Genomic DNA, 16,136 nt, shown 5'->3' with positions numbered 1-16,136 from the left:
CTGTTTGAACTGAGGCATATATACAGCGATCTGTCGTGCAAAATGGCATTTGTTGATTGAATTTCCAGAATTTCTTTTTTTAAAGATGAAACCTTGTTTCTTATCAAAAGTAAAAATATATAAAACTGGAAGTTTCCAATGAGGTTTCACTTGTACAGTGGTAAAAACGATGCTGTATTTGTTTGGTATACGTGTACTGAACCGAAAGACCTGTACTGAACATTTTAATACGTGTACGATTACACGCCTAATGAAAGCTATTATACACACACACACCTGCAGTTTCTGCATGGGAACAAATTTAGAGAAATGTCTCTGCATCAGTGTCTCAGCAATGGATGCTCTGCAGTGAATGGGTGCCGTCAGAATGAGAGTCCAAACAGCTGATAAAAACATCACAATAATCCACACCACTCCAGTCCATCAGTTAACATCTGGAGAAGACAAAAGATCAAACACATCCAGCATTAAGACGTTTTTAACTAAAACACGAGTCCATAATCCATAATAACTCTTCCTCCAGTGAAAAAGTGCTTCTGCTGTTGTCTCTCTCATCAGAATCCAGCCACATATGTGTTTAGGACTGTTTTGTGTTGTAAACGCTGCTTGATCTGTGCAGATTTCTCTCCTGATTCAGACCAGAACACTTTTTCCTCTCGTATACTGACTGATGGTGTTTGCTCTGCTGCAGGCGCTGTGTTGTGTTTCCTCCCAGGATGGCAAGATATTAAAGCTGTGCAACAGAAACTGGAAGGAAAACCTGCTTTCAGATCCGGCTCTCAGTTGATTTTACCGTGTAAGTACAGCAGCTTTACCCAAAACTGAAAATTCTGTCATTAATTACTCGCCCTCATGTCGTTTCAAACCCATAAGTCCTTCGTTCATCTTCAGAACACAAATTAAGATATTTCTGATGAAATCTGAGAGCTCTCTGACCCTCCATAGACAGCAAGGATCCTAACACGATGAAGGCTCAGAAACATAGCAAGGACATTGATAAAATAATCCATGTCAAGTCAGCTTTATTTATACAGTGCTTTTAACAGTACAGATTGTGTCAAAGCACTTAACAGTATCAGATTGGAGGATAGAGTGTCAGTAATGTATAATAATATTAAACACTCAATTTTCAGCTAAAGGCATTTCATTATTGAATTCAGAGATGCCATTGTCTAGCTCAGTTTACTTTAAATAGTATCTGTGAAATCAAACTGACGATAATCACTAGAAATGAAGTGTCCCCAACTGAGCAAACCAGAGGCGACAGCGGCACGGAACCAGAACTCCCTCTGAGACAGAATGGAGGAAAAACCTTGGGAGAAACCAGGCTCAGTCAGGGGCCAGTTCTCCTCTGGTCAGGAGATTATTGTTTATTTATTGCTTGATTATTGATTTAATGAGAATTTTTAATGTATTTTATTTCTATTTTTATATTGTAGCAATTTCTAACAATAATAATATTATGTAGTTGGGTATTTTATTATATTTTTAGTTATTTTGCTTTATTTGTAGTTTTATTGTATTTAAGTGGAGGTCTTCACTGGGGATATGTCCCGGGGCTCATCCAGGTGTCCGGCCTCCGCCGACGATCAAGAGACATCATCTCCCAGCGCCGATCCACCATCTGATCCGGACACGGACTGAGAAACAGAATACAAACAGACAAATATTAGCGTAGATGCCATTCTTCTTACGATGTAACGAGTACATCATGTGTTATGAGGAGTGTTCCCGGTTCCGGTTGATCTAATTAATGCAGCCTAACAATCCTTTAATGGATTTGAATAATAGAAGTGTATTAGTGTGTTATGTGTAAGCCAGGTTAAAGAGATGTGTCTTTAATCTAGATTTAAACTGACAGAGTGTGTCTGCCTCCAGAACAGTGTTAGGTAGATTGTTCCAGAGTTTGGGTGCTAAATAGGAAAAGGATCTGCCGCCCGCAGTTGATTTTGATATTCTAGGTATTATCAAACGAGTTTTGAGAACGCAGCAGATGTGGAGGACTATAATGTGATAAGAGCTCGCTCAAATACTGAGGAGCTAAACCATTCAGGGCTTTATAAGTAATTAACAAGATTTTAAACTCTATACGATGTTTGATAGGGAGCCAGTGCAGTGTTGACAGAACCGGGCTAATATGGTCATACTTCCTGGTTCTAGTAAGAACTCTAGCTGCTGCATTTTGGACCAGCTGTAGTTTGTTGTGACATCAGGGGTTCAACCGTGATGAAACTGAGAATACTTTTTGTGTGCAAAGAAAACAAAAATAACTTTATTCATCAATTCATCTCCTCCGCATCACCCTATAGCACCATTTTGAAGAGCATCACATGCGTAAACAATGTATGCAACATATGTACGCGGATAAGTTGTTTACGCTTTGATCTGAATGTATCCGCATACATACGTGCATACATTGTTTACGCATGTGATGCTTTCAGAGAGCTCGTGGATTTCATCAAATATTTTAATTTGTGTTCCCGAAGATGAACGAAGGTCTTACGGGTTTGCAACCACAAGTGATTAATGACAGAATTGTTTTTATTTTTGTCTGAACTATCCCTTTAAATCCGTTGTACTGTATTTTAATCTACATTGTCCACTCATGTCCGTCATTTTGAGGCTGTGTTCTCTGTCTCCACTGCAGTGCACTCCAGTATGGCCGTAGCGGACCAGCAGACGGTGTTCCAGCGTCCTCCAGACGGACAAAGGAAGATCGTCCTGACCACAAACATCGCAGAGACCTCCATCACTATAGATGATATAGTTCACGTGGTGGACGCCGGCTGCCAGAAAGAGCAGAACTACGACCCCAGAACCAAGGTCCTTCACCCGCCTTAACCCTCATAACACATTTGGGTCTGTTTGAGAACAGATATGTAAACATTTCTAAAGCAAATGCATAGTTTTTAGTAGGGCTGTCAGTTTAACACGTTTAATTATGAAAAGAATAACGCGATTTAAAATATTTAATGCAGTTAATGCACTGGCCCGCAGGACAACAACTCCATATGCCCTAAAATTCAAGATATTGGTGCAAAAAATGCCCCTGTATGAGTTTTTGTCTCATATTTATATCACATAAGGGATATCACACGAGCAGCGAGAGCAATATCACACGAGTGCTGTTTTTGTCATGATTATAACGAGTGCAAATGTGATTTTATACAACGGTTCAGTAAAGAAGTTAATATTGTGATATATTTTAAACACAATATTGTGTTTTTGTTCAATTTTGCCAGTGAAAATATTACCTATAAAGCCACCGCAGAACTATTGTGCGTCTGAGTAACACAGCGGCGTTTAGTTTCTGAATGAAGCCGGGTTTTAAACGAATCGTGTGAATCAATGATTCAAAGGCCTATTCATAAAGTGAGCTGTGAATTCTGGAATGAATCGGTCATTTGAACGAATCGACTCATAAAGATATTTACCGCCACCTGCTGGTAGTTTTAGTTTCTTCTTTAGAGCATCATTGCATTTATTTAAAAAAAATTAAATAACATTAAAGGGGATAGTTCACCAAAAATAAATGAATTCTGTCATTTACTCACCCTGGTACATTATTTTTAGGGGGTAAAATGCTTCAAGACCTTCAAAATACACACGTATTTTTTTCCCAATATTTTTTTAAAAGTTAAAAGTACTTAAATGAAAATGTTACACATTTGGTGTTCTGGTGATTTTAGACCTGGGTATGTATGGAGCACCTTTAGGTGTCAAAAATGTGTTTTGTAATTATTTGCATTGTTAATGTCTAATAACGCTTGTAAAACTTTATTTAGCATTTTCTCATAAATATTGAAATATAATTTTTTTTTTTTTTGGTGGTTCATGTGTAATTTGACAAGTTTCTAAAATGTTTAATTTATAAAAAAGGATACATGCAGTAATAACATGGGCTAACATTCAAACTTTTGACTTTTCAAACAATAACTTTTTTTTTTTTTTTTTTTCACATTCACTCATTAATGAGAAGTTGACTGATTGATGCTCTGACTAATTTATAAAATGATGATGGAGCCAGAATCTGAAAATGGCATTGGTTTTGAATGCATTATGAATGTTATGAGTGTGTCAGTGCAGTACATGAATGCGTCTGAAGCTGACGGCCGCTCTGTGTTCTCAGGTCTCGGGTCTGAACACGGTCTGGATTTCACAAGCAAACATCACTCAGCGAAGAGGAAGAGCGGGCCGCTGTCAGCCCGGACATTCATACCACCTCTTCCCTCGAAAACAGCTGGAGAGCATGGCTGTGTTTCCCGTCCCGGAGATCCTGCGTACCCCTCTGGAGAGCGTCGTCATACAGGCCAAGATTCACTGTCCCGACAGCAAAGTGAGCCAGCAGACCATGCTTTAAAATTCAGAAAAGAGGCTCAGTTCGAGTCCGTTTACTGGATTACTTGAGAGAACATTGTTCTTCTTCTTCCTCATGCAGGCTGTGGACTTCCTCTCACAAGTGCTGGATTCCCCAGATAGTCAAGCAGTCAAAGCTGCTGTGAGGAACCTAATGGATATCGGTAAGGGTTTCATTTTTGGTAACACTTTATTTCTATCCACTTTAGACATTCTACTAACAGTTAGTAACTTTGCAACTACATGTCAACTAGCAGTTATTAGACATCAGCTTGACACAGTCACCACTGATAAGCTACTACTAAATATAATATGAAACTTAGTTTCTGTAAAGCTGCTTTGTATCATGAAAAGCACTATACAAATAAACTGGAATTGAACTATTGTAGTTTTTGTTAATATTTTGATTTGAATTTTTTTGTTTTTTTAATTTTAAAGTTTTAGTATTTTTTTATTTTTTTATTTTATTTATTTATAAATATCTATATAGTTAAGTTTTAGCTTAGTTTACTTTAGTACTTAAATGAGAAATGTTTCCTTGGCAGCTATCGGAAATATAATAAAATAAACTTAAATGAAAACAATTTTTTTAAGTAAAGGGTTTATTAGTTGACATTATTAATATATGTGACCCTGCAGCACAAAAGCAGTCATGAGTAACACAGGTATATCTGTAGCAATAGCCAACAATACATTGTATGGATCAAAATTATACATTTCTCTTTTATGACAAAAATCATTAGGATATTAAGATCATGTTCCATGAAGATATTTTGTCAATTTCCTACCGTAAATATATCAAAACTTCATTTTTTATTAGTAATATGCATTGCTAAGAACTTCATTTGAACAACTTTAAAGGAGATTTTCTCAATATTTAGATTTTTTTGCACCCTCTGAGATGCAACTATTTGAAAATCTGGAATCTGAGTAATATTGTCCTATCAGCTTTCAGATGATGCATAAATCTCAATTTAAAAAATGGACCCCTATGACTGGTTTTGTGGTGCAGGGTCACATGTTGATCTGAGCAGGCTTGATCAGCATCACGCGTGTGTGTGTGTGTGTGTTGTTAATGCAGATGCTGCTGTTGTGTGGTATATTGCAGCTTTTGCTCTTCTCTCTGTGGGTCAGGTGTGCTGGACGCGGCTGAGAATCTGACGCCGCTGGGCGAGCGCGTGGCCTGCATGTCGTGTGATCCGCGTCTGGGGAAGGTTTTGGTTCTCTCGGCTCTGTTTTCCTGCGTTCTTCCCGTTTTGTCTGTGGCGGCCTGTTTGACGCGAGACCCCTTCTATAACAGCATGCAGAACCGGGCCCTCGTCTCCAAGGTCAGAGAGCCTCTTGAAGCGCTGATTCTGTCCGTCTGTGCCAGCATTCATCCACATGCTGACTGTTTTGTGCTCTTGTGTTTGTTCCTGTGGTCTCTGCAGGCCAAGGCGGCTCTGAGCGGCTCCAGCTGCAGCGATCATCTGGTCTTCAGTCGAGTTGTTCAGAGCTGGAAAGAGCAGCAAGGCAAGGACAGCAAGCAGGAGTTTCTGGACAAATACACTCTGTCTGGAGCCAGTCTGCGCTTCATACATGGTGAGACGCACACAACTGATGCTAAAACTAGCCGAGAATCACTGAGATGGGAAACTATTCACACTATATGGCCATCTAATAAAACTGATAAATAAAGCTGGGTTTATGTAAATCTTGTGAACATTATACCTCATAACATGTTCAGGTCCCAGAAGAAAAATATAAAAAAAAAAATGCATAGTATTTTAGTAAGAAAATTAAACTTTACAAACACTTCATGACCCCTAAAATACACTTTTTTTTTTTTTTTTTTTTTTTTCATATATTTTACAATTATTTATTAAGAGAGAGAACCATTTTTAAAAATTAGGGTAATTTTGGACCTAAGTATGTATGGAGCACCATTAGGTGTAAAAAATCTATGAAGTTAAATTTGTGTCCATAACTTTTGAATTAAAAAATAATAATTATATATATATATCACACACACATACATGTTCTCATGCATTTCATGCAGTGATGTATTGAAATAAGATTTCTTATCAATATTGGAAACAATCAATCATTATCAAATTTCAAAGAATTTCTTTTTTTTTTTATTAATAAAAAGGGGTAAATGCTGGATTAGTAAAAACCTTGACATGGTTGAGGATTAATCATAAAATGCCCGGCCGGTTTCATGTTATGATTCATTCATAGTTAATGAAATAAATGAACTCCTCTTGGCTGTTGTGTCTCCCAGGCCTCATGCAGCAGTTCGGGGAGAATCTGTGTGAAGCGGGTCTGGTGGATGGTTCTGCTGATTGCCTGCGTCTGTGGTCTGGTCTGAATCAGCACAGTCAGCAGGAGCAGCTGGTTAAAGCCGTGCTGATCGCAGGCCTCTATCCTCACCTCATACAGGTGCGGCACACCTTTCTGCAGCATGTGTCTACACACATTTATCATTCATGTATGAATTGTGGCAAAATGAGTCAGAATGTGCATGGCCGAATTTTGAGCTACAGCCAGAAGAAGTGAAAAATGTCAGATATGGTTTAATTACTATTTGGAGCAGTGGGATTGCTAGAAGAGGGCTTAATTCAACTTCTAAAATTATATTTATTTGTACGTTTTCTGAGAGAAGCACCAAGTAACTTAGTTTATTATTGCAAAGCGCAGCATTCCAGCTCTGTGAATATTCATATCGAATTTTCAATGACATGAGTCCATACCAGTGAAATATGATTTTCAAACCTATGATGAAAACAAAACAAACGCTCTGACTGACATTTGCAAAGCGCATGCATAAGAGTGTGCAATCTCCCTATAAAGTACATTGTGAAATATGCCTTGGCAAGAGTCACACAAACAAACAACTGTTATGTCTTATATGAATGTGTAGTTAATGGTTGGGGGAAGTCTGATGTGTAACATTATATTAGATCCATGCATTACAGCAGGTCTTAATAGATTCTAAAAAGAATTGGAGGAAAATATGCAACGTTTCTTGATTTTTGTTTTTTCTTTGGAATCTTCAGAAAATCAACTCGATCATCTTCAAACGGCTGTAACTCATTTTAAGTCATATATCATTTTGAAGGTATTATAACGGAGAATGTGGCAATAAAAAGCTCATTTTTGAGAATTTGCTCATTCCGACTCATTTTGCCAGCACGGGTCACATGTATTTTGTAATCCGATCATTTCAGACTTCATTGAAGGATTCAAGCAGATTTGAAAAGTATTGCATTAATTAAAACTGCACTACAGTCCATTGTTCTTTGATGCATGATTTCATGTAGACATGGCTGAATTGTTTTACTGGTTTAAATGGGCAAAACCGTGTTGATTTGTAATGTCAGCGTTTATATGACCCACATCTATAATATTTCTGTACTTCATCAGGTGAAAAGAGGCACAGTGACCAAAAGTGGAAGATTTCGGCCGGAAAGTATTTCGTACCGTACAGAAAGCGGCCCTGTGCTTCTGCACCGCTCCTCTGTCAACAGGTAAATACATATAGAGACATACAGTTATTAATAAACAGCACTAAATACAACTTTAATTCAAAATCTGAATTTCTGCAGGAAAATTACCATTTGAAGAGATTTAATCTTAATATCTTGGTTTTGATATTGTACCTTTTGTTTTCTATTATGATCGTTTTACCTCTTCACATCAGAAATAAGTACCAATGCTTGCTACCAACAAAACCATAAAAACATTAACTGAAATACAATATATTTTAAAAAATAAAATTAAATCTAAATGTATATTAATATAAAATAAATATATATAATCTTTTTATTTCAGCTAGTTGCCAAGGTAACAGTTCTCATTTTCATTTAAAGGGGACCTATTATGCAAAAATCACTTTTATAAGGTGTTTGAACACAGTTGTGTGGCCGCAGTGTGTGAAAACAACCAGCCTATAATGGTAAAAATCCACCCACTCATTTTTTAATAAAATCAATAAATCATGAACAGTCTGTCAGAAGGAGCTGTTTCAGATTCTCCCTCTGTCACCGAGGGGACAAAGTCCTGCCCATTTGTGACGCTCTCTATTAGCATAAACACAGCCCTGAGTGAGAAGCTGCGGTCCGCCGAAGAGGCTTTACAAGTAACTAATATGTGCAGTCGTGGCCTAATGGATAGAGAGTTGGACTTGTAACCTGAAGGTCATGGGTTCGAGTCCCCGGCCGGCAGGGATTGTAGGTGGGGGGAGTGAATGTCCAGCGCTCTCTCCACCCTCAATACCACGACTGAGGTGCCCTTGAGCAAGGCACCGAACCCCCAACTGCTCCCCGGGCGCTGCCCACTGCTCCGGGTGTGTGTTCACTACTGAGTGTACACTTGGATCGGTTAAATGCAGAGCACTAATTCTGAGTATGGGTCACCATACTTGGCCACACACCACTTCCTTTTACCCCTAATAAATTGTTAAAGCTATCATTGTCTCTTGTGTGTTTTGTCTCTTGTGCTCATTTGCATTAAAAGCAACGCACTCAAAACGGCGAGTTTTGGCTCATACCCTAAAAGTGGTAATTTTAACAAGCTGCAAAAATGTATTGAGCTAAACTTCACATATACGCTCTGGGGATATCAGAGACGTTTTACATCTTGTGAAAAGGGGCATAATGGCTCCCTTTTAATGATATTTACATTTACATTTATTCATTTAGCTGACGCTTTTATCCAAAGCGACTTACAATTGCTATATATGTCAGAGGTCGCACGCCTCTGGAGCAACTAGGGGTTAAGTGTCTTGCTCAGGGACACATTGGTGTCTCACAGTGGATTCGAACCCGGGTCTCTCACACCAAAGGCATGTGTCTTATCCACTGCGCCATCACCACCCATCCATATTGAACTATGGATTAGACTATACAATATAAAACTAACTGTTTAATCGGTTTAGTGTTAGATCATGAAGTGTTTCTTGTGTTGATCTGAAGTCGTGTGTGTGTGTGATTCAGGGGAAATCAGGATCTGTCGAGTCGCTGGCTCACCTTCTTCTCTGCGGTCAAATCAAACGGTCAAGTCTTCATCCGAGACTCTTCAGTGGTTCATCCGCTGGCGCTGTTGCTCCTCACCGACTGTGATCTCAGTGAGAGAGGTAATGCCATGCCTAGTTACTTCACTGTTTCGTTTTGTGCATCAAAACTGTGACCCAAACTATTAGTTTTTTCATGATACTGAAATCACTGAACACTGCGACTATATCTCATGCCGTGTCATTGATGAAAAAAGACTCTCATCTATAAATCTCTATATATAAAATTTCTCTAAAAGAGGGAAAAAACCTCTACCTCCACTAATGTATGTATGCAACATGGTTGCCAGATATCAAGCGTTCAAATCCCATTTCCTGCCCTGTTTAATCTATCTTCCCAACCTGGCAACCCTTCACACCTACTCACACTGCAGAAAAGTGCTAATCATCTATAAACAGTGATGTCATTTGCAGTTGATCTTGACTGTGGAAATAATTTGGAGTTAATATTAGGAGTGTCACTGTTTTCATTTTAGAGAGAACCTTTTGAGTTTCAGCAGTTTTCATAATGTAGCAAGTGTGTTTATATTTCTGCTCATATAATAAACCGGGAAACTAGATGAGGTCAAATAAGCCATGTGTATGAGTCGATATACACTTGATTTGTGCTTAAACATGAAACTGCTCGAATTATAATTGTGTTGTCAATTACATAAAAATGACTGCAAAGTAGTTTCAATTATTAGTTTAACCATTACGCAGCATGACTAATAGATGGCCAAGTTTTTAGGAACTAAAAATCAGTACAGGTTGCCTAAATATATGTCCCTGCAGCACAAAAGCAGTCATGAGTAACACAGGTATATTTGTAGCAATAGACAACAATACATTGTATGGATCAAAATTATACATTTCTCTTTTATGACAAAAATCATTAGGATATTAAGATCATGTTCCATGAAGATATTTAGTAAATTTCCTACCATAAATACATCAAAACTTCATTTTTGATTAGTAATATGCATTGATAAGAACTTCATTTGAACAACTTTAAAGGAGATTTTCTCAATATTTAGATTTTTTTTTTGCTCCCTCAGATTCCAGATTTTCAAATAGTTGTATCTCAGACAAATATTGTCCTATCATAACAAACCATACATCAATGGAGAGATTATTTATTCAGCTTCAGATGATGCATACATCTCAATTTCACAAAATTGCCCCTTATGACTGATTTTGTGCTCCAGGGTCACATGAATAAAACTAAAAGGAGATTTGACACAGGACAATGAAAGCTGACTAAATGAACACTATAAATACTAAAATGTCATAAGCTGATTTACTGATGCATGTTTGCACTGAAATGATTTGTAGATGCAGAAGCAGTAAAGATGTGATTTATTTTGGTTCAGTTGTTGGAGATGGTGTGGAGGTGGTGTTGCCAGGTCACACACTCATCCGATGGGAGTTTTCTCCTCACGTCTGGGAGTTACTGTGGGATCTGCGCACTTCCCTGCAGGCCATGATCCACCGCAGTCTGCACCGCTCTCAACGCCGGCCCTCCTCAGACGACCGCCAGGACAGAGAGCTAATCGCTTTATTAGTGGAGCTGCTCAATAACACCGAGTCAGAGTCTATCAGCGATCCGGATGAGATCCGAACAGAAAACATTAAAGCTGACAGCCTGTAATCTCCACACATATGTGTCTGAGACATGTTTTACATTCAAAAAGAATGGTGGTATTTCTCATTAGTAGACTATGTAAAACCCCAGAGCGTGTTTGCACAAAGGTTTTTTCATAAAGTTTTTTCGAAATACTATGGAGCTGTAAGGATGTGTACATATATCCAGCGTTGTGTCTGATGATTATGTTCTTAAGTTGGTTATGAAAACTGCTATAATACTAAACTACAGTAGTCAACATGGATCAAAAAAGTTGTCCTAAGACAAGAACGGGTATTGCTTTGGTTTTAGGACAACTTTGATTAACTTTTTTGATCCACATCAAATGTTGAGTACTGTATGTTGTGTGCTGCGAGGGTGGGACATGTACAATAATGTAACACTTTTATTAATTTATTGTCCAAATAAAGATGTCCAGATCATTATTTTCTGCACATTTAAATTTGATGACAACACAGTGCCTTGCGAAAGTATTCACACCCTTCATAGTGTTTTTCTTCTACATTTTTTTTTTTTTTTTAAAGCCTTAAGGTTAAAATTACTCTTCCCCACATCAGTCTATATTCTACACCCCATAATGACAGCAACCACACATTTATTAAAAATGAAAAATTATAAAATATAAAAAGGCAGCTGGAATAGACAAGATCTCATACCCGGTCCAAGATTTGGGAGGTCAAAACTCAGTTTTACACGTTGACTTGCTGCATTAAACAGTTTCAGTTTACTCCGTTACATCATGTGAACAGTGTCTTTTAACATTGGCACTTCAGTTGACAGTTTTCAATGCAACAATCAACAAAACACTTGAGTTTTGACCTTTATAGCACTGTCTCTGTTCTAATTGTATGGACTATTTGTTTCACACCTTTACACACAAACAGTTGACCACATAATGAGCAAAATAAAAGCTGTCAACATGTCAGATTTTTATTCATTTCTGTTTTACATTGTGTGCATACAAGATATCTTTCAAGATCTCCCATTGAGAATGCCACTGATTTCTCGTGTCGTTGCTGTCGGTGTGAATGCAGGCTCGTTTACCAACATGATATTAACTCTCTAATTGACTTCTCTGTCATACAGGCTACGGAATTATAAAATCAGTAATGGATTAAAAATATTTTCTGACATGTATTGCATTTCTGTTCAATTCCTCCGTAAACAAGGGAGCAGTAATAATTACAAGTGAAAGAAAACTCATTCCAGGTGTAATCAAGTCAAATATTTAGAATTAATAATTAAACTCTTAATTGAAATGCTTTTTTATTTAAATGTAAATTGCAGGAGAGCAGTGTCTGCTGTCATTCTTACAATGTAAGAGCAAAACAAAAAGAAAATTGCAACGCTTCAGTCTGTGAACGTGCTAAAAGTGTACTACATAAAATATTAGTGGATTTTTATATATATATATACACTATCAGTAAGTTCTGTTGAAAAATGAATGTAGATATGTTAAACCCTAGACCTAGTTGAAAAAAGAGCAGTAAATACACTTTATTTCAGTACACTTCCATAAAGTGCTCTATTTTCACGCACTAATGTTGTACTTAATATACTAAAAATATATTTTTAGTACTTCTTAAGATAAACTTAAGAATATAAGTGTACTCAACTGGTTTTTTTTTTTGGACATCATGAATATGACTTATTTATAATGTATTGCCCACATGTATTTTTATAGCTATAAATATATGTGTGCAATACATTTATAAATACTTTTAGCATATATTCATTATATAGGATATTATTCTTACATTTTAAATAATTAATACATTAATTTTCTATGCATGTTGAGTATATTTAAAAGTGTATGAAAGATGGGTCCAATTGGTAACTAAATGCTTTTTCTTTTTTTACAATGTATGTTAAAAGCACATTTTAGTTCATATATTAATGGGTTAGGGTTAGGGTTGAGCACACTTAAATAATCTTAAAAAGTACTAAAGAATAATTTGTAGTATATTAAGTACAAAACTAATTAAAGTACATTATGGAAGTGTATACTTCTTCACCAGGGATAACAAACTAGGTTTTGATTTTCTTTGTGGAGCAACACAAACTCCATCTCTATATAACACTGACTGATGCGTGAGTCTCGTCTCAGGGGTTTGGACAGAGTTTGTTTCTGTGAGTCTGCAGGGTTTTGGCCGAGCTGAATCTGGTCTCACATGAAGCGCAGCGGTACGGTTTCTCTCCGGTGTGCAGGCGCTCGTGTTTCTTCAGCGTCCCGGGCTGCGTGAAGCTCCGCTCGCAGTGTGAGCACTTGTAGGGTTTCTCTCCGGTGTGGGTTCGGTGGTGTCGCTCCAGATCGCCGGCTCGAATGAACGCCTTGCCGCACTCGGGACACACGTGATCCTTCACCCCCGTGTGTATTTTCTGATGCACTTTAAAGTAGTCCAGCCATAAAAAAGTCTTCCCGCAAAAACCACACGAGTAAGGCTTCTCGTCCGCATGAGTTTTCAAGTGCTTTTTTAGGTGAGACGCCAGAAAGAACTTCTGAGGGCAGTGTTGGCAGCAGAAAGACCGTTCTCCGGAGTGAGAGCGCAGGTGGTTTTTGAGCTTCGCTGCTTGATTGAAAGTCTTCCCACACTGAGAACAGCAGTGGCGCTCTTCTTCTGAATGAATACTCTGGTGTCTCCTGAGGTTCCCGGGCTGCGTGAAGCTCATCCCGCACTCCTGACACGCATACGGTCGCTCTCCGGTGTGGATCCGCAGGTGAGCTCTGAGGGTTCCTCTCTGGATGAAGCTCTTGTTGCACTGTTGGCAGGTGTAGGGACTCTCTCCGGTGTGGAGCCGCAGGTGAGCGTTCAGACTCCTCTTCTGCGTGAAGGTCTTGCTGCAGCGAGGACAGGGCAGCGGCGGCGATCCCGAGTGGATCTTCATGTGACCCATCAGGTTTCGTTTCTGTCTGAAACACTTCCCACACTGTGAGCAGATGAACGGCTTCTCTCCGGTGTGAGTCCTTATGTGATCCTCAAGACGCACTTTACGTGCAAAACTCCTTCTGCAGTGAGGACACGAGAACGAGTTCTTGCCTCCCATTAGAGAAATACAGTTTCAAATTTGATCTCCAACTATTATGAAAATACAATAATCCAGAAAAGACGATAATTGCGCTCCATTAAAGCCTGCAAATCAGTAAAATCCATGTAACGTGACATGCAAAATGGACATGCCAAGTTGATTAGGTTTATTTATGCTTTAAAAGAGCGAAAGAGAACTTGTGCTGTTCCTTGGATTTCTGTGCAAGTTAACTTTTATCTTAAGCTGCTGCATAAATGATCAGATTCACGCATAATTGTGTCAAAATGTGGCGCTTGATTATTCACCTAAACTCTCATCGGTTATGTCTTAAGTTAACATAAACGATTGAAAATAAAACTAGTGCGTAACAGTTTATGGATCAGTATATGCTGTTGGATCTGTGACAACAGGCTAATCCGTCGGTGTGCTTAATATTAATCAAACAAAACAGAGAAAATCACTGCAACCTTATTTACAGAATTACAATTAGGCTACATAAAATATAGATTTGATATATCGTTAAATTAAATCACTCATATAATGTTTTGGTCACGTGGCCCGCTCATAATCGTGATTATGATTTTTGCCATAATCGAGCAGCCCTAGCTCCCAATATTTGCTTTCTTTTGGGATTTTATTTTTTTTAGTCTGAAATATTTCCCTTATGTTTGATTCAGTTCTTGACTTTCCTCTGCTCAAGATCCTCCTTCATTCTGGATCTTCTCTCTTCTCTTGAAAAGTGTGTCACAGAATGAATCTGAATTATTCCAGGTTTACTGTTCATTTGCAGGATGATGGGAATTATTGCAGCACACAAGCTGTGTGGAATGGAGGAGCGGATCTGCTCAAATAAAGCATAAAAGCACACTGTTACATTAATAACCAAAGCACGTGTTGTTCTGTTATCCAGTCATCAAACTCTGCAGATCTGCACACATTCAGTTCAGAAATACATGCAGAATGTGTCTTTTAATGCACAATAACTGCTGAGCCACGTGTACTGGTCTTGTATTGGTTATTTACAGGGGTTTTGAAACTTTATGACGCCACAGACACATAAATATGATGATACCCATGCAATCCTTTGTGTTTTAAAACTCATTTATAATAACCAGCTCCACATGAACGAGTAAATATGAAGAGATTGCTGCTGTTTTCATTCATAAAGAAAAGAAGAGCATGAAACATGAACACAGAAGACAAAACCCTCACCTGTTATTCCTCGAAGTCAAATAATATCAAAAATATCTCGATGGAAGATTGAAGCTTATGCAAATGAACAAGCGGGATAATAATAATAATAATGCTGCACTCACAAACTGTCACGCTACTTTCTGTCAGCACTCCGTATAAAACGCCACACTATTACACTGCTTCACATTACCGACGTTAAATGTTCTTATTGATATTTGAGTAATATTGCTGGAACTCATTTGGGCCTTACACTCAAACACAAAACATTCCTAAACCGGCGCAGCGCTATGACGTCACGACCACACCTGACGACGCGGACAAAACAAAAGTCCTTTAATAAAAAATACAAAATATTTTTTAAATACTCCACGTATGATTGATGCACTATAAACGTTTGTCAAAACGATCTTAAAGTATGCTTTTATTAATAATCAGTTAAGTATAATCAAAGTGTTTTAGCATTGTGTTACACTGCATTTCAACTTTGTGTTTGTTAAACTATTATTTGAGAAGTAAAAGTAGCTGCTGCAACAGCAATCTCTTAATAGAACAAAACCAGTCAAGTTTCTTCAACTAGGGGCACTTTTAGCCTTGTGAAGATGAATAATAATAAAACAACGTGTTCAAAAGTCATGTAACACAGTCTCATAAGTTTAATTAATTGGTCTAGTTTTAAGGTCTGTAACAGCACAAACTTATAGTACAAGAGAAATTGTTCATATTTAATTTTTTTTCCAACCTGCAGTGAACAAATATCATTTCCACCACATCTCAATATACAGCTGTTATTTATAAACAGAATAACTTGCCACTCAAGAATCGTCTAAGATCATTTGTAACTAGTTTTAGCAGTTTTTCCACAATGTACAATAATTATACGTT

The 16,136-nt window shown here is 37.8% G+C and overlaps 3 protein-coding genes across 3 annotated transcripts in view; 2 read left to right on the top strand and 1 right to left on the bottom strand.

Annotated features, from left to right (window-relative positions):
* LOC306881375 (ATP-dependent RNA helicase DHX30-like) overlaps nt 1–12,165 on the top strand; it is a 29,477-nt gene extending 17,312 nt beyond the window's left edge. Inside the window, exons 11-20 of the mRNA XM_079435458.1 lie at nt 692–796; nt 2,648–2,823; nt 4,130–4,336; nt 4,439–4,520; nt 5,491–5,684; nt 5,787–5,937; nt 6,620–6,777; nt 7,762–7,865; nt 9,333–9,472; nt 10,762–12,165. Of these exons, the coding sequence (XP_079291584.1) occupies nt 692–796; nt 2,648–2,823; nt 4,130–4,336; nt 4,439–4,520; nt 5,491–5,684; nt 5,787–5,937; nt 6,620–6,777; nt 7,762–7,865; nt 9,333–9,472; nt 10,762–11,039 (1,595 nt within the window). The 3' untranslated portion in view covers nt 11,040–12,165. The remainder of the gene's footprint in view (nt 1–691; nt 797–2,647; nt 2,824–4,129; nt 4,337–4,438; nt 4,521–5,490; nt 5,685–5,786; nt 5,938–6,619; nt 6,778–7,761; nt 7,866–9,332; nt 9,473–10,761) is intronic.
* The window catches only part of LOC306881385 (tripartite motif-containing protein 16-like), a 108,912-nt gene that overhangs the window by 81,246 nt on the left and 11,530 nt on the right, over nt 1–16,136 (top strand). The gene's annotated exons all lie outside the window — the stretch shown is intronic.
* On the bottom strand, nt 11,947–15,561 carry LOC306881405 (uncharacterized protein). The gene is made up of 2 exons (XM_079435499.1): nt 15,273–15,561; nt 11,947–14,901 (listed from the first exon to the last, which is right to left on the bottom strand). The coding sequence occupies exon 2, from the start codon at nt 14,076–14,078 to the stop codon at nt 13,137–13,139; it is 942 nt and encodes a 313-aa protein (XP_079291625.1). The 5' UTR covers nt 14,079–14,901; nt 15,273–15,561; the 3' UTR covers nt 11,947–13,136.

The sequence above is a fragment of the Barbus barbus genome, assembly GCF_936440315.1.
Source record: "Barbus barbus genome assembly, chromosome: 15".
Taxonomy (NCBI): Eukaryota; Metazoa; Chordata; class Actinopteri; order Cypriniformes; family Cyprinidae; genus Barbus; species Barbus barbus.
The sequence above is the reverse complement of the archived record's forward strand: the minus strand, read 5'-3'. Positions and strand labels throughout refer to the sequence as shown.